Source organism: Platichthys flesus, chromosome 20, assembly GCF_949316205.1.
Source record: "Platichthys flesus chromosome 20, fPlaFle2.1, whole genome shotgun sequence".
Taxonomy (NCBI): Eukaryota; Metazoa; Chordata; class Actinopteri; order Pleuronectiformes; family Pleuronectidae; genus Platichthys; species Platichthys flesus.
In genome coordinates this window covers 12,269,854-12,287,353 of record NC_084964.1, presented here as the reverse complement: position 1 = coordinate 12,287,353, position 17,500 = coordinate 12,269,854, and the positions used below count along the sequence as shown (strand labels likewise).

The window sequence follows — 17,500 nt, the reverse complement described above, 5'->3', positions numbered from 1 at the left end:
TCACTTGCACTTGAGTATGAGAGCCTGTGGTGATCCGCCTTCCACCATCACAAGGAACACACTGTGATCTATGGGAGAGGGTTTGAAGTGTTTGGAAGGAAACCAGATTTTTTTTCTGTGCAAAAAAAGGATGCAGCTCCACCACAGGACCCTGCCGAGCATGAACAAGAAAGCATTTTTAAATAATCCCGATAATAAATCATAATCCCGATGAAAAGCTGCCTCGGTAAATGAAGATCGCACGGATTTGATTGTGTGAATTCTTTTTCCTATGATAAAATAATGTAGTCAATTGACAAAAATATGGTTCTTTTCATATGGAGGATTTTGTGCTGTGGCAAGTGACCTGTGATCAATGAATTATCGTATCAGTGGTGATATGTGTTATATATTTGCAGCAAAGTAGAATATATAATATAGGCACTGAGATTTTCATATGTGTACACACTGACATTTTCTACATATGCATAGATGAAAAGATAGAGGTGACTCCTATGACGTAGGGAAAAAAGGTCGATAGATCCCTTTCAAGCAAAAATCCTTTGCTGTCAAATTCCTGAAGCCATATTTAAATGTCTGCGCGAGAAACTAGTGCTTATAACCTTTTTTCTTACATATTATTGTAAAGGAAAATCGGTTCTTTAAAGTGCAATTTATTATTTTTATTATTCTGATTAATAAAACATAGTAAACACATATTGATTGTTAAATAAAGAACCCAATAAACTAGTACAACATTGCACTGTGTTTCCAGGTGTGGGCCTGCGTGTTAGAGCGAGGGTGCCGACCTCGATACAGTGTTCCCACATTCACGTACTGATGGCTGCAGTCTCCTGCAGGCAGATACGCTGCTTTATCGACCATCTTCCCTCCAGTGATCATATCAGCGATCCCTCTCTTCTCTTTTCCCCACCTCCTGTGATCTGCATGTTCATTTTCTTTTCCTTCCCTTGTTCACTTGTTCTTCCTCTACCCGTCCTCTCCTCCCTCCTCTCCTTTTACCTGAGCTCGGCACCACCCTGCACTCCCTGGAAACATCCAGGCGTAATTTTCATTCCACCTCTCCCTCCTCCACCATCCCTCCATCGCTGCACGTCACCTGTCCCTCTCTGTCTGTCCCTCCATCTGTTCATCCAGGGGCCCATGCACGAGACCAGAGGCACAAATCCTCGCGCCTGACATAACACCCCTCCCTTCTCTCTCTCTGTCTCTCTCTCTCTCTTTCTCTCTCTTTTTTCCTCTCTCTGTCTCTTCCCCCTGCATCTCTCCATCTTCCCTTATTCCCTGGGATGGCTGGTTGGAGTGGGGGGTTGTTTAAAGAGCTCTAAGGGAGGAAGGTGGTTAGTCATCAGAGCCGCGTGCACTGGCGAATCCTTTGGATGATATATTTTTTTTTATGGTGGGGTGGGGGTTGCATGGGCCAAATGCTGCAGTGCTCAAGTGATCCTTGCCCTGTCTGCCTGAACCTCCCTCTCTCCCCCTTCCTCGCTCTTTTATCTTGTGACATTGACTCTTGCATGGATGCATTTTCCAATTTTCATCGTCCCCATTAAGATTTTGCTGCATGACAGTGGACGGGAGTGCAGGTGAGAGGGACTGACGTAGACGTCCACAAACTCCTCACCCGCCTTCTTACTTTTACACCCCCCTCCCCCCCTCCCCTCCCCTCTCCCCTCTAAGGAGGCCTAAAAGCCTGATTCTCGGGGTAACCTTGAGATGTGACGCAGTTGCTGCTACAGCTAACGTAAACGTGCAGGGACGTGCAGCGGGCCACACGGCGTCTGAAGCATCTTCAAAAAAGTACTCATTCAAATTCTTTGACTTAAAGTGTCCTGTCCTCGTATACTTGCATTTTTATTGTGTATTTATACATCTTTTTTTTTTTTAAATCAATGTCAAATGTACCGCAAAAAATGTACTGGAGCAATGCACATGTAGGTCAGCTCTTAAAATTTTAACAAGGCACAGAAATGGAGTCTCTGGAGAGTCCATCCTCTGCAAACCGCTCCACCAGCCACTGAGTGTGCATAAACCAGGACGGTGATAAAAGCCTGAGGCAGTGACATCCTGAAATCCTGCAGCATCCCTCCTTCCTTCTCTCTTTTACTCTTTCTCCTTATTCTTCCCATCCCAAGACAAACCAGTCTTCCACCAGTTACCGTCCCTGCTGCCCGGTTGCAACTTTTATTATCATCTCTCTCTCCATGTCAACCCCCCTCTCCATCACTCACTCGTTCACACCCCCACCCTCTGCCCTGCACCAGTCCTGCAGCAGGATCCAGCCTCTGCTCACTCGTTTGCTCCTTTTTTCTCTCCTCTCCTCCTGCTCCTCCCTCTTCTCCACTCACCTCTCACGAGTGTCCCAGACATGGACACCCATGGGACCCCACCTCAAAAACACACAGTGCTGCCACACACAAAGAAATGAGTGCATCTCCTCATAAAACTTTGCACAGATAGGACGTGTTACCTACCTACATACATCACCCCTTCCTTGGTCTTGGCTGCTGCCTCCTCCATGCCTGCTTTGGTCTTCTCTGCGGCGGCCACCACTCCCTCCTTGGCCATGGAAAACCCCTTCATCAGTACATCCATCTTGGGTGACGAGACGGCTGGGCTCCCCTGCTCCAAACGGGCCTGGCTGGCTGACTGGTGCTTACAGTGGATTTGCAGGAGGGATGTCAGGAGAGTGTTGGTCTGTGCGAGTGAGTGTGTATGCTAGTGCCGGTGGCTCCTCCTCCCTTTGGTGCTGCACAACAGAAGGTTTCAGAGGACTGTACAGCAAGGCTACAGCACGCAGACTGAGAGAGAGACGGTGGAGGAAACGACGGGTACGCACGAGATGGAGAGAGGAGGAGGAGGAGGAGGAGGAGGAGGAGGAGGAAGAGGAGGGATGGCCGGATGCTGCAGCATTTTCAAGTCATGCTGCAGTCCCGCCCCTCAGCCATCCCTCTACTCTCATCCATCTCTTTCTCCTAATGATTCTCACTCAGCCTCCAGCACGCTGTTTGCTTATTTTTTGATTGACACGTTGCTCTGGACACACCTTTCTGGATATTGAGCTTGTGAGAACTGTTACATAACCGGCAGGGCTTTAGCACTGGAGATGAAGAGGTTTTTTTTTTTTCACTTCATATGGTTTTGACATGAAATCTGTGATTGCATTTCACACAGCTTGTGCAAAAGATGTGATTACTGCAGCTAACCTTTAATAAAAGATATGTATATATTACCCATAGAAATAAATTGTATTTATTTATTGAATGCACGATTTTCTTTATGCCTTATGCCGATTTTTTGATATAATATCATAAAGTCCCTCTGTACTGCATCACACTGAGTTAAGAGAGACAAGAAAGCACCTGCTGCCATTTCTGTTGTTGGGAGAGAAGAGAAATTGCTTTGTCATCTCAACCTGAATGACTCACAAGTGCCCTCCTCCTCTCCCTCCTCTTCCTCCTCCTCCTCCTCCTCTTCCTCCTCCTCCTCCTCCTCCTCTTCCTCCTCCTCCTCCTCCTCCTCTTCCTCCTCCTCCTCCTCATGGTGCCATTCCTGCAAAACATGCCGACTCAGCGGCACAGCAATCCTGGTGATGCTATTGATATCACCACAACTCCTTTTTTATTTATTTTTTAATTTTTATTCTTTAAATAAAATGTGGCACATGGGGAGAAATAACTGTGGGCAAAAATATATAACCTGCTGCTGTGTAATAACAGTCTAGGCACTCGTGGTTTTGGTGCCTGATAAAATCAAAGTGCAGAGAGTAAAGTGATTTATCTGGAACCCACTGAACCTGGCTGTGCAGGGAGGATGTCTGGTCTTCTGGCTGTTTAAATGTGCAGAATCATACTGCCCTCTCATGGTCAAAAAAAATGTGGACTCATGACGCAGCATTATGGCTGTGCTGACGGGTTCCTCATAAAAGATAATCCTGATTTATAATGATCAAATAAATCACCGGAAGAGCCGCCTTTTACCTTTTCGGATGACAAGTCAAAGAGTTTGCAATGTGTTTGAACGACCCTCAAAATGGGACTGCACTTGAATGTTTTTCGTTTGTAGCTGTTGTCCTGTCATTGCTTTGAAGGTCCAGTGTGTAGGATTTAGGTGAAAAGGATATTTGCAGAAAATGAACACAAAATAATCCTAGTGATGTTTTCACTTGGTGCCCGAACCACCCGCTGAGGTGGTTCGGGCATCTGGTAAGGATGCCCACTGGGCGCCTTCCTTGGGAGGTGTTTCAGGCACGTCCAGTGGGGAGGAGACCTCGGGGAAGACCCAGGACTAGGTGGAGAGATTATTTCTCAACACTGGCCTGGGAACGCCTCGGGATCCCCCCGTCAGAGTTGGTCGATGTGGCCCGGGAAAGGGAAGTCTGGGGCCCCCTGCTTGAGCTGCTCCCCCCGCGACCCGACCCCGGATAAGCGGATGAAAATGAGATGATGAGATGAGATGTTTTCACTTGTGTGTTTCATCTAAATTGTACGAATTGTTTTCCATTACCATAGAAAAAGCCCTTTATATTGAAAAACTTTATATTTAAGGGGCAGGTCTTCTCTACGGAGGCCGCCATGTTTTTTTTACATGTATGGAAGGCGGGGGTGAGGTGAGGGGTATTCAGCTGCAACATGCAACTTCACCACTAGATGTCACTAAATTCTACACACTGAACCTGTACGTCAAGTTTGTAAGGAGTCAGGAATCAAGGATGTGAAATATCTTAGTTCAGTCTCATATCCTCATTTGATTACTTAAAACGGAACTAATCCATATATCTCTATTAACCTGACTAAATGTCCATGTACAGTATGGCAAACCCTTCCTGAATTATTCATTGACATTGCAGTTTCCTCACTTTTACAGGAAACATTAATTCAGGAACCATTAATTCGATTTCTGATCCCAATACTCTCATCCTTTCTGGCTGCTGCAGGCAAATGTTTTCAGTCAAAAAAATTCCCTCTCGGTATTTGGTGGAGAACTATGACAGAATTTCATGATTTTTTTATGATTGAAAATGCACAATATGACTTGAAATAGAGGCTAATGTTGCCTTGCTGGGTATGTAAAGTGCTTGCAAACACGTGACCTTTAAACGTTTAGGGGATTCTGGATTTTGGGTTTGTTGTCGTGAAAATGAATGAAACCCTCAGTAGAAGCATGTCTATCTATCATTAAATCGTCACACATTTATTTAAGTGAAAACAAACTTCAAGAATGCAGCACCAATGCTATTTGAGTGTTTTTCAGCGCTTCCACCGTAACTGTGTCACTACCACCAGCTAGTGTACAATCACATTATCCAGTTACACGCTAGTAGATGCTCTTTCTGAGTGATGCTACGCTTTGCAAAGTCACAACACAAAATGACAGGAATTGACACCGCACCATGCCTCCGGAGTGACACAATCATTTCCATAGTTCACTCAGCTGTAGAGTTTTAAGAAAAAATTTATTCACATTGATATCAGTACATTTTTTGAGTGCACGTTTTTTACATACTGTACTTTATGCATATAGATAAACGTCTACGTGTGTGTTCTCCTCCGTCCTGTATTCGTGATAACTCAACAAGCATGCTGATAAGTGTTACAACTCACAAGCAGTTTGTGTACTGGGGGCATAAAAGAAACATCATCAGTTCTGCGTGTTCACTTGAATAATTGTTATTTTTTGTACAATTTACCTGTCACGTAAGAGAGACAGAACCCAAAACAAACAGGAAACAAAGAAAATAAAAACCCAAATGCGAGATCAGGTCTTAGCAGCGGACAGAAACATTTGACAGGTAATACTGTGCTTATGAACGCATAGCATTCTCACACTAACAGTTATTATCTCACATTCTACTAATCTAGTCTACAATACACTATCTCACATCGCTGAGGAGTCTCCTCCCCCTGCTCCTTTTTTTCCCTCTGTAATTTATCCCCTCTTCCTTTTATCTCCTGTGCTGCTGTCCATGTCCTCCTTTACATGTCCTGCACCCCTCTGTCTCTCTCTCTTTCTCTTTTTCTCTCTCTTTTTTCTCCTGCGTCTCTTTATTCCTGGACGTTGAGGATCTGTGCAGATAGTCCGTTGTGCCAGTTCTTCAGCTTGGCAAAGCGAGGCCCTTTCACCTCGGACTCGAACTTGTCTCTGAAGGTGAGGAAGGCAGGAAAAGACTCTTACAAGTGGTGACAGGGCTGTTTTTCAATTCGATTAAAATCGATACCACTCTTATGTTTGCACAGAAAATTGCTTTTTGTAAAGGTATCTCCACTTCCTCCCACTATTCAGAAAATAAGGTTAAATACCCCAGATAAGGAAGCAATCTTGTGTATTTTTCTGTGCAGTAATGATCGGGGAGTGGAACAGCAGTAAGATCATAAAGTAAAACCAAACTTACTGGGAAAATGAACACGTGAATAAACATCACTGTGATAAGAACTACCTAAAATGAAAGAAACCATCTTTGACACAAAAACATTTGGATGTGTATTTTGAGTTCGCAGTTTGTTCCTTCTCCCATCCACTAACATGGAGATGATGGGATTTATATCATATAATGCAGCCAGCCACCGTGTGTCAATTACGAAGACACTTTTGGAAAACCATCTATCTTTATATACAGTCTATGGGACAAAAAAAACGGCCAATAACTTAATAGCTTAGCTTAGTTTAGCATTAAGAATAGCAGCAAAGCTAGCTCTTGTGTACCAAAAAGCAACCCCCAGAGTTTAAGTCTAATATTTCACTATCAAACAAAGTCACCTAACTTCCTCTTTTTCACATGTCATAATTCCTATGGTCACTAGAGGGCTTTGTCACTTGAACATAAGAGGGAATTGTTTTAGTTTCAAATTAACTGCACAGACATGGGAGTGGAAGTCATTTTCTCATCTAACGAAGAGCAAACAAGAATTCCTCTGTTCAAGAAGCTGGCGTTATCTATCCAATAAAGAGAAATGCATATTGAGCTGAAGTTTATCGTCTGTAAAAGTAATGTAATACATCCTCCTTACCTCGACCTCTGCAGGGCTTCCTCATCTGGGTCTTGCACTGTATGGAGAGAGAAGGTTGTTAAGTGCTAACTAATGAGACGATAACTCAGTCTGAAGAAGGATGGAGGATCTGCCGAGATGAGTATTAAGAAGGTCACTGGAGAAAGTAAAGATGGAATGGGTGATAAAAACAGAGAAAGCAGTGTGTGTACTGACGGTATTCAGTGCCAGTGATGTGGGCCAGCATTCTGAAGCTCTTGGACTGCAGGTTGGCAGCACGACGAGCCCATTCAGACATATCCTGGTTCATCTCTCCTGGCCTGATCACTGCCTGGTACACCGGAGATGCACAGTCTACCACAGGGTCCTTGAGGGGCAGAACCCCACTGCAGGGTAAACAGTACCGTGAGAGTTCAGAAAAATGGATATATTGAATGTGATTATTTTATATCCACACTCAAATTGTTAGAATTAAAAAGCAGCTACCATAATAAAGAATTTAGCATTTTTTAAGAAACTGTTTCATATTGTAAGTCAAACTCTTTATAAACATTAAACAGTAGTTTCAATGTTCTTATCTGATGCACCTCTGACAAAACATTCAGGATCCCACCCGGAGACTGTATATAGAGATAGATGACACGTCTGCACTTCCTCCCCCTATCTGTAAATGAAGCCAAAATATTCTGGACACGAACGCTGCCATCTTGTGTCCTGCCAGCTAAGAGTCAGTCTTACCTGGCACAAGACAAGATGGCAGCGATGGCATCCGCAATACCGCCAAGATTCAGTCTGAGCTGTCAATCTATGACGTTTAACTAACCCGAATAACACTTGCCAGATGTCAGTGTGATAAAAGCTACCTGAAATTGTTGAGAAATAATTATTCTGGTGTGAACTTGTTTTTTCGAGTCCTTGTCCCTTCCACTAACATGGCAGAGGTGGGATTTATAAGGACGCTTGGGCTTAATTTTTGGGGAGCTGTCATGTCGTCCATCTTGATATACAGTCTATAATCACACCCAACAGTGATGTCACAGTGTGCCGATGCACCCTGGAGTGCCCTCTTACATCCTTGCGTCAAACAAGACATTAAACCAATGGAGGACTTTCAGGCGCTGTTAAGTTGCATTTTAACTTCATGGTGTGATTCTGCATTTTTTAATTAAACAACTATGGTGCCTTTTTTTTAACTACCACAAGAGAGTGCCAATATCACGCATTTTCAAAACCTACTTAACTTTTAATTTCTATCGTGGCTTAACTGTCACATAAGATTTGTAGATTTGTTAAAATGAAACAACACCGTGCGACACTGTTAGAAAAGTCAGTCACTTCTGATCGGGCGGTAGTCCTTTATAAACCCGTGATTTGATACTCAGAACATTCCCATGCCATGAAATCCCATCAGGTTCCTTTAGGCTTTAAAGCTTTTTCTTTTTTAGAGCTGGACTCAAAAATAACCCCAAACTCAACTCACACTCTCACACTCTGACCAAAGTACCTCTGAGTACTTGCACATATACAAAGAGTCCATGGCGGCCGGGGGTTAGTGAGTTTATCCATCAAACATTTCGCTTTGACACACAATACCTCAGGGACGGATATGAATCAAAACATACAACACATTTAAAATCGATGAACAGATGCTGTGGGACTTTTCAGCGGGATGTTAGTTCATGTGGAGCAATGCACAAGCTGTTATGACATCATGAGACAAAGAGGACACACGTATGAGGAGAGGCGGGACGGAGAAGGAACGCTGCTGTACTTACGACAGGGGGGAGCCCGCCTCCTCACTGAGGTCGAGACCGGGGAGGAGAGATGGGGAAGGATGGGTGGACGACAGCACAGGTAGGGTTGGTTGTTTGGTTTGTGGATGGAATGAGCAGAGGAAAGTGGGTGAAAGGCCCAGAGGGGTACGGGGCACACACAGGGACAACAGGGACAAAGCCCGGCCATACGTACAGTACAGCGGACAACCAGGTGGTAGCAGCGTCTACGTTTAAGACCCACTGCTTTTCACGCAAACTACTTTAAAGGGTCGATTCACCCAACATTGGAAGAAAAGGGAAACTGTAACTTGTATTTACATAAACTAAAAGCTTGCACGCTTTTTAGTTTAGCCAGTTTATTTGGGAAAATAGAAAACACACCATAATTTATACATATCTATATATAATGTACATACAAACCCTTACCTATACCCTTATATTAATGTCATATTGTACATGATGCCTGCCTATCTCCTTATCTATAAGCACAAATACAGTATTAATACTTGTGAAATAATTGTTTGCAACATTAACTTATCTACCAATAATATTCTTTCCGTAGTAACGGATATATATTGTGTACATATCTCAGTTTTTTGTCTTTATATTATTTTTCTTTATAAATAATTCAAAACACTATCTGCACATTCAAATTGGAGTTTGGGCAAACCGATCTTTTAATTTCTTGGCACTATCTCGATCAGTGTGACGTGAAGTCAGGTGTGTGAGCATATTAAAGAGGGAGTTAGTTGGGTTGTGCGACCTCACCCTTCGTGTCCCTTGGCCTGCGACTGCCCTGCGATGGCGTCCATGATGGCGTCCTGTGAGTACATGCTGATAGGCGTGTTGTACTGGGCGTGCACGATGGTGGCCTTTCCGCCCGGACCCCTCACCTCAATGGGCTTGTGGGTGGACAGCGCAGAGTCTTTCAGTGCGATGGGGTTGAAGCTGGGAGTGTACTCCAGACTTTCAGAGTCGGAGCGAAGGGGTGAGTTCAAGGTCAAAGGTTCGGACAGGAGGAGTTTCAGGTGCGGGGGTGAAGTTGAGAGGTTAACAGTCGGGGTGGGGGAGAGGGGAATTTGAGAAGAAAGGAAGGACAGAGAAAGCAGCAAAGTGAGAACGGGACACTGGGTCTGCGTGTTGTAAAACAACAGTAGAGGGGTTTATGGGGGTTTGGTGAGCTTCACTAAATTGGGACAAAGACCATCAACTTGCAGCAAAACAACTTTTTTGTGCCACTAATGACGATATAAAAAAAATGTATCACAACTATAAGGCTGACACACAAATCCAAAGAAGACACAACATGCTGATGTATCACGAAAACAGCATGGCCAAACCGAGAGGACCACAGCACAGATTCAAATCTGTCTCACACACATACACCCACTCACACACACACACACACACACACGCGCACACACACACTGCAGATGATGTTTTACAGCTACACACGCTCATGCATTTATTCACAGTGATAAACTGTGAATCAGTTCATATTCCCAGAAAGGAATATGAAAGATTGAGAGGACCAGCAGAGGTGGATAAACTAATTAGATTTAGCAATAAAATATTTAGGAGACAATTATAAAGACTAAGCTTGTGTCACTAACTAAACTAAAACTAGTTAGTTTGGTTCTTTTAAACTGTGTTAATGTAAATTATATTTCACAAAGTGTGTTTCTTGAAATCTATATCGATACAGAGAATTGTACGACTCCGGTTGGATGTGGCTAAGGAGGTTAAGCAGGGCCTCCAATAATCAGAAGGTCAGGATATCATCCCTGAAGCGTCGTTGGGCAAAATACAGAACCTGATATAATGCGATGGAAAAAATACTGCGTATAGAAGTACTGTATGAATGTGTGAACAGCACTTATACTGTAAAGAGGTTAGAGTGGAAAAGTGCTTTATAAATACAATAAAATTACCATTTACAGCTACAAATAAATTAATGATTAAAATATTGTGGAAGAAGAGGATAAAGTATCACAAATTTACTCAACTACAGTGATGGCAAAGTAGATGAGTACATATATAAGAGATAAATAAGTATATGTACTTTTTTTTAAGAACTTTCCACTTCTGGGGACCAGATGCTGTTGATAACATGTCTCTTCTTTTCAGGCTGTGAGGTCATGTTACCTGCCGTAAAAGAAATGACCCGCACATTCACTAAGCTGTTAAAGTTGCACTGAAGCTCAACACACAGGAATCCATGTTGGACACAACTTCACTCCACACCAGAGTCACAGATCTCTGTCTAAACGCAGTGTACTTCATGCACAGGAGCGACATGAGAGTACTGACCCTGCAGCTGTGTTTGCGATAACCTGAAACACACCGGAGGGAATGACAGACAGAAAGAGACAGACAGGGAGAGAGAGAGCATGCAATGAATCACCAGTGGCATTTAGGTGATAACAATGGCACCATGTATGTTTGTGGGAAGCCGTCCGAGGACCAGCGCTATCCTGTAAATCCCATGTGCAGGTCAGAATAGCAGCCGTTTGTCATCGCTGGGATATTTCCCAGGTTCCCCTGCCATCGTCGGGAGTGAGTGACAAGGGCAGAAGTGCCTCAATCACATGACGGCCGTGGAAACACATTTAGCACAGAACAGACCAAGAATACACGCAAGCGCACAAACACAACACAAACCACCTGAACCAATGTTGTGCGAACTGCTGCTGTGTGAGTGCATACGAACATGGGGGTGGAGGTGGAAATCGAAGTGGTGCCTTTAATGCAGCACGTGTAACATTGTGATGTATGAAAAAGATTTTTTACTTTTTATCACTGTTCATATTGAAAATTGTAATTTAAGATTATGAAACTACACAGCTTTTAAACGTGTCTCGCACATTTCTCGCTGTTACAATGCAAACAAATCATAGCGTTGGATAACCCTGACCCTATCTAAACTTTTTCATCGACCACTGTTGTACGTCCCCTATTTTCAAACTTGCACTTTGAGATGAAATAACATCTCACATTAACACAAACTCACTTATGTCTGTCAGTAAATCTGTTCAGTGTCACCGCAGGAATGGCAGAGGGGCCGAAGTGAAACTAGAACATCCAGGTTCTGTTACAGAATCAAGAAAATCCCGTTGACATTTAGGATAAATAAATGGAACAAAGTCCTTATTAAGAGGAAGACTCGCTCATTTGTTTAGAAAAGGATTGATCTTTGAAACAATAAATTTTTCACAGGGACCAGTCACAGAAATGTTGAAAGAGACTTTGCAGCATTGAATAACGTGAGCTGGTGGAACAGGGGCTGTAGCTTGCATGTGACATTGTGTTTCTCTACACGGTGCTGGGACATGTGTTCATGTGGCCCAGTGGGTAAAGTGGATCAGGCTCAGCAGCACCTCATATCTCAGGGTATCTTAAGTTTGGAAAAAAGGCATTCAGGGGATTCGGGATGATGGTGTGTAACCGGAGTGGAGCATTCCATGACCATGTGCAACAGCTGCTCTCTCATGTGTGTGTGCTTGTGAGTGAGTGTGTGTGTGTGTGCGTGTGTGTGTGTGAGTGTGTGTGTGTGCCAGGGGAGTCAGAGTCTCTATATACCCGGTGAGGTGGGGCTACTGGCAGGGTACTGCCGTCATAGCCCTGCAGTCAGTCTGGAGCACGTCTCCTGACACCTGACTTATCGTTGGCCGTTACTGTAAAGGAACTCGGGTCCAGAGGGAAAACCCATTAGTGGAGAGTGATATCTGGATGTGATATGTCAGAGGGCGAGCAGCTTACACCCTTAATTAACCTCTGCGGGTGATGAACCCCCACTGTCGCACTGAGGAGAGTTGCCTGAACAGTGGCCACGTTGTGACGCCCTCTGCACTCCCGACAATGCAACATGCAGCTCAGTTAAAGGTCGCAGTCATTTTGCCCAAGCAAAGATACTGTGCAACAAGCCTGATCGCATCTCCATCTACTCCCACTACCAAGAAATTCAGCTACATTATCCCTGATACAGACGGTGCCATATTGCGCATTTGGAGCAAGTGTCTGCATAGCAGCGGTCAGGGTGTGGTGCCACGGCAGAGAGGTCCCATCCATATATACACGCTCGACCAATCACGAGTCAGTGTCAGCTGTCAATCAGGACATTTCTCTTCTGTTTCTATGGCATCAAATCACAACTTAAATCCAAACTTCCTGGGAGCTGAAACAGCAAAAAAAAACTCTTTAAAATTGAGAAATGACCAGATGAGTTTCCAGCATTTACAGGAATCGAAGAAACCAAAACCAAAACTGACCACTTGACCTCTGGTTTGGGCAGCGCCTGGGACATTTCAAGGGGTTTCTGAGGACACATGACCTTTAGTTCAGTGTCACCGATCTGCCTGTGACCAAAATCCTCTGATGACCCTGTGAACTGATCTCCTGCTATTCCGTTACCTGGATGCAGGCCAGGTATGTTTGTGTGTACGCTCCCGGAATAGTGCCACATGTAAGAGGAATGAAAGCCGGGGCGGCGACGGAAAGTTCTGAGTACGATTTCTCATCACGGTCCTGTTAATGTGAGGTTAAACAAGGAAAAGTGTGACTTCCTGCGCTCCTCTAGAGCACTTTTGTCACATTAGTTTGTGGGTGTGTTGGTTTTAGGGGGATTCCTGCAGGAGTTTAATCGTCTCCTCTCAGTGTGACGGCACTGGAGGTTAATCATCTCTTTGGTGACCTACCCGAACAATGGAACTCCCAGGGCGGGCGCCGGCCCTTCTCCTAATTTGCCCTGCATCAGCATCATTTCTTTGACCGTCTCCGGAGAGTAGAGGCCAATTGGGCAATTGTACTGCCCGCGCTGGCTCTGTGGAGATCCGGCAGCTGCTGTGGAGGAGGCAGGGGCTTTGACCGGGGTCAAGAGGAGGTCGGGATCTTTTTTGGGGTAATCCCACTCTGAGGGATTTTTATCCTGGAAAATGTCATTGGACAATGACATTTAGATTTGAACTTCATCAAAATGTCTCGGCCTGATCTCTTCCTCCATCTTTCTAACTCTTTAAACACGTCCATATAATTTTCCTGTCATGTGATTGGTGTTTGCTGACCTGTGACCTCTGAAAAGGACTCCCTGCAGGTGCACTGTGAATACTTAACACTAGAGGGCACCAGCGCACTGCCTGATAGCGTCGTTAAAGACATGAACAGATTCTCACAAAGGACAAGCGCACAGAACAGACAGACAGATGTACAATGATGTACATTTGTGCAGAGAAACACTTTATGTTTGCATGAATAACGTGTATTCTATGTGTATACATGTGTATAATTAAGGAGATTGTGGGTTTTTATACCTTCTGGTGAGGGATGACTGGCATAGGCGAGTCCATTCTAGGAGTTGCTGTGGGAACCGGTCCAAAGCGTCTTGATCTGTTGATAAGGCAGCAAAAAATATAACCTTTATATCTATATTCTATATCTATATCTATATTCATATGCAAATTGTTTCTTAAATATCCCTCCAGTCATATCTTTTTTTATTCTCAGTCTTCAGTCTTTCTCAGATGGTTGCAGAATGATTAATTGCACAATCATCCGTTTTTCTGCCCTCACTTGTATATACAAAGTATGTAAGTAAAATTTTGCGACATCGCAAATAGTTCAGGAGCCAATCCTGGACCAGTATGTACACTGGAAACTCGACACCCCCTCTGCACGTACAGTGAAAATGAATGTGTACCGCAGTGACAGTTCTAAAGGCAAATACATTTGCATACTCACATATTGTTGATGAGGGAGTATATTTAGTTTTAAAAAGTTAATTTAACAAAACAGACACACATTATTCAATGCAGAGCAATTTCATGTGTCTGTCAGAAGCAGCATGTGTGTGTCTATTTTTAACACTTTGACCTAAAATGCTTCCCCCTGTCAAATTCTTTCCAGCTCCAGTACCTTGGAGATTCTTTCTGAGTGTCATGTGTTGTAATGTGTTGTAATGTGCGTGTGGTGGTTGTTTACTTCAGCATGGTGAGGGCCAGTTTGGAGCTGGCAGACTTGATCTTGTTCTGGGCCTCCAGGTGCGTCATCCCGTCAGTGCTCACACCGTCGATGGACGAGATGATGTCGCCCTGGGCCAGGCTGCCACCCGCCGCCTTGCTGCCCGGGGTTATCTATGGAGGAGGTCAAACAGGGCAAGTCACACAGGGGAGCACTGACACAGATTCCTCGGCAAACACATAAGCCGAACTGAAAAATACCGGACGTTTACACAAACACATGTTACAGAGTGAGAACATATTTGTGCACGCTGAAAAATTCAAAAGCAAATCAAAATCGAAAATAATTTGTACATTTTTGCCGCACACCCTCAAATCTAGCCAGCTTTACAACTCAGCTAATGTGGGATTTCCTCGCTGAAGTTGTGCGTCAGTCAACAAGGCATATACGCATTGAATGTAAAGGGATGCTTAAAGGGAGAGAGGAGAAAAGCTAATGAGGCAAAATAAACAAATCCATCCGATCCCTGCACACAAAGAGGCTGGATAAGAATCTCTTCATTAGTCGGAGGGACTGAGTGGAGCTGCATTTTATCTGAGAGTCAAAGGAGTCTCCACAGCAACACACAAGGCTCTTCATCTCGGTTGCTTACGAGCAGAGAATCAGCAGGATTTCCAGTGAAAGAGATGCTAGTGGTGCAGGACAGAGTCATCTTAAATCTAACAATGGAATTAGTGACGTAAAAACGTGCTGCAGGATAAAGCAGGCTGAGGAGAGTGGGAGAAATAAAAGCACTGCCGGGTCACTGAATCAAACTGTGATGGAGTTTACGCGAACCCTCACCTCACACTTCTTTTATTCATTTTTATAAAGACACATCTCCAACACTCCTTTTCTGTTGTCATTCATTTATTGACCTTCGGTTTAACACATATTTGTCAGGCTGTGCTACAAAAGCAGAGTTAAGTGTTTAAACTCCACAGACAGGGGGTTTAACTGAGCTCAGGGGCCCGAGGCCTACACTGGTGGGTCTAGGCTTACAGTCGACTTGTTAAAGAGTTAAAAATAAGCAATGCTGTTGATGCTGGCGGCTTCACTGTGATTGACCCCCCTGTCCAGTCCCCAAACACACACACACACACACACACACACACATCACACCTGCTGCTGTTATTCATACACAACTTCCTTGATTCTGTTGTCTGTTTATAATAACTGGTATGTGAATTCCAGTCATCACGCGTGTTTGAGTGTGTTTCTGTGTGTTATGGTAGAAGGGCGAGGGGACAGCAGGCGGGGGGGGGGGGGGGGACCTATTTCTGCACAGCTCAGTGTAATCAAACACAGATGTAGATACATATGTGTACACCTGATACAGCTCGGCCAGCTCTGTCATGCATGTTTCATACAAATCAAATACTTCAAATATTCCAGAGAACAAACAGAACAAAGATGTTGGAGAGTTTGGGAGTTTGAGCCAATTGTTTCTTGCGTGTTTTATACTATGTGCTAATTCAGTTTGTTCAAAGTTGATAGAAATAGACTAAGCCTGCTCTTAGTCATTTGGAAACATCTCTGCCTCATGGGAGAATGTGAATAGACTGGAATGACATTGGTAACACATGTTAAGGAAGTTTGGATTAGGGGTACTACTGTATATTGGCAGGTTTTCCCAATTTAAACCATGACTGACTCTCCGGCAGCAAACCAGTTTGGCTCGTCACATATTTAACAGCTGACGGCTCCACTCGACTAACAAGATCTTGGGAATCCGCTGCCTTCATTTCACTTTCCTTTCTTAGGTCTTGGCAAATCGAGGCTGAAATCCAAACTGCTGCGGCTTTACGTCAAACTGTAAAGACGCCCAGACTTGTAATGTCAAGCTGCAGTGTTTTATGTTAACCTGCCGGAACCCATCATGACCTCATAAACGATACATTGTCACACCAGATATGGAACAAAGCCCCCTCCCCCCCCCCACTGGTCGCCCATAGACTGGAACCAACGATAGACCAACATGCGAATCAATACAAATGACTGATCAGCAGCCGAGCATCAATCAGGACTCAGAACCCAACAATTCCTCTAACTTCCTCCTTTTCCTTTCTCCTCTTCCATTCATCCATCCATCCATCCATCCATCCACCCTTTCATCCGTTCCTCCACAGTGACGCCCCCATGCCCCCTCAGGAGTGGATCCAGAGGCTGAAAACCGAAACTGACTTTCAGCAAAAAGTAAAGCTTACTGAACGTAACACAAGCCGCCATTAGCTTCCTCGCTCACTTGCTGCCTTCCTGTCCAATTCCTACCCCTCTCCATCCATCCACCTCTCCTGCAATGCTATTTAAAGGAAACGCTGTAAATACACCGGCACTCCTGCCAGAGAGAGAGAGAGGGACAGAGGCCCCATCTTTCTGTTTCGGAACTTAAAACTAATCCTCGGTTGTTATTTGTAGAGCGACTCTTTATTTTGCCAACATTTATTCATTATTTAAGCTCGTGATTGAGAATGTTTTAAGGTCAAATAATAAAGTAATACATTTTTGTCACAATAAATGATCTCATTTCTTAGTGATGTAGTCAGAAAATATAATTTAATTTAGTTAATAAGGGATTTTAACAAGTTGGTCTTTTAGGAAAATAAACAAATCAGTCTTAATACTGTCAATATCGTCTTCACGGATTGGTAAATTGAATCGTCTGTTGTGAGAAATCCTTCAGCTTTTATGTCTTGAATTTAAACTTGTGTTTGTTGTATTTTACCCATTTTTCTGTTCTTTTTTTAC

The 17,500-nt window shown here is 43.9% G+C and overlaps 2 protein-coding genes across 6 annotated transcripts in view; both read right to left on the bottom strand.

Annotated features, from left to right (window-relative positions):
• Positions 1 to 3,139, bottom strand: part of sncgb (synuclein, gamma b (breast cancer-specific protein 1)) — an 8,153-nt gene extending 5,014 nt beyond the window's left edge. Inside the window, exon 1 of one of the 2 annotated variants that reach the window (XM_062378822.1) lies at positions 2,475 to 3,139. In XM_062378822.1, the coding sequence (XP_062234806.1) occupies positions 2,475 to 2,595 (121 nt within the window). In that variant the 5' untranslated portion in view covers positions 2,596 to 3,139. The remainder of the gene's footprint in view (positions 1 to 2,474) is intronic. The other variant, XM_062378823.1, reaches the window with a different exon arrangement.
• A 2,297-nt stretch (positions 3,140 to 5,436) lies between these two features.
• The window catches only part of ldb3b (LIM domain binding 3b), a 13,429-nt gene continuing 1,365 nt past the window's right edge, over positions 5,437 to 17,500 (bottom strand). Inside the window, exons 3-10 of one of the 4 annotated variants that reach the window (XM_062378697.1) lie at positions 14,735 to 14,886; positions 14,068 to 14,143; positions 11,072 to 11,094; positions 9,530 to 9,727; positions 8,762 to 8,785; positions 7,203 to 7,372; positions 7,008 to 7,044; positions 5,437 to 6,141 (exon numbers count right to left, since the gene is read on the bottom strand). In XM_062378697.1, the coding sequence (XP_062234681.1) occupies positions 6,045 to 6,141; positions 7,008 to 7,044; positions 7,203 to 7,372; positions 8,762 to 8,785; positions 9,530 to 9,727; positions 11,072 to 11,094; positions 14,068 to 14,143; positions 14,735 to 14,886 (777 nt within the window). In that variant the 3' untranslated portion in view covers positions 5,437 to 6,044. Of the gene's footprint in view, positions 6,142 to 7,007; positions 7,045 to 7,202; positions 7,373 to 8,761; positions 8,786 to 9,529; positions 9,728 to 11,071; positions 11,095 to 13,455; positions 13,686 to 14,067; positions 14,144 to 14,734; positions 14,887 to 17,500 lie in introns of all 4 variants that reach the window. The other 3 variants (XM_062378696.1, XM_062378699.1, XM_062378698.1) reach the window with 3 other exon arrangements.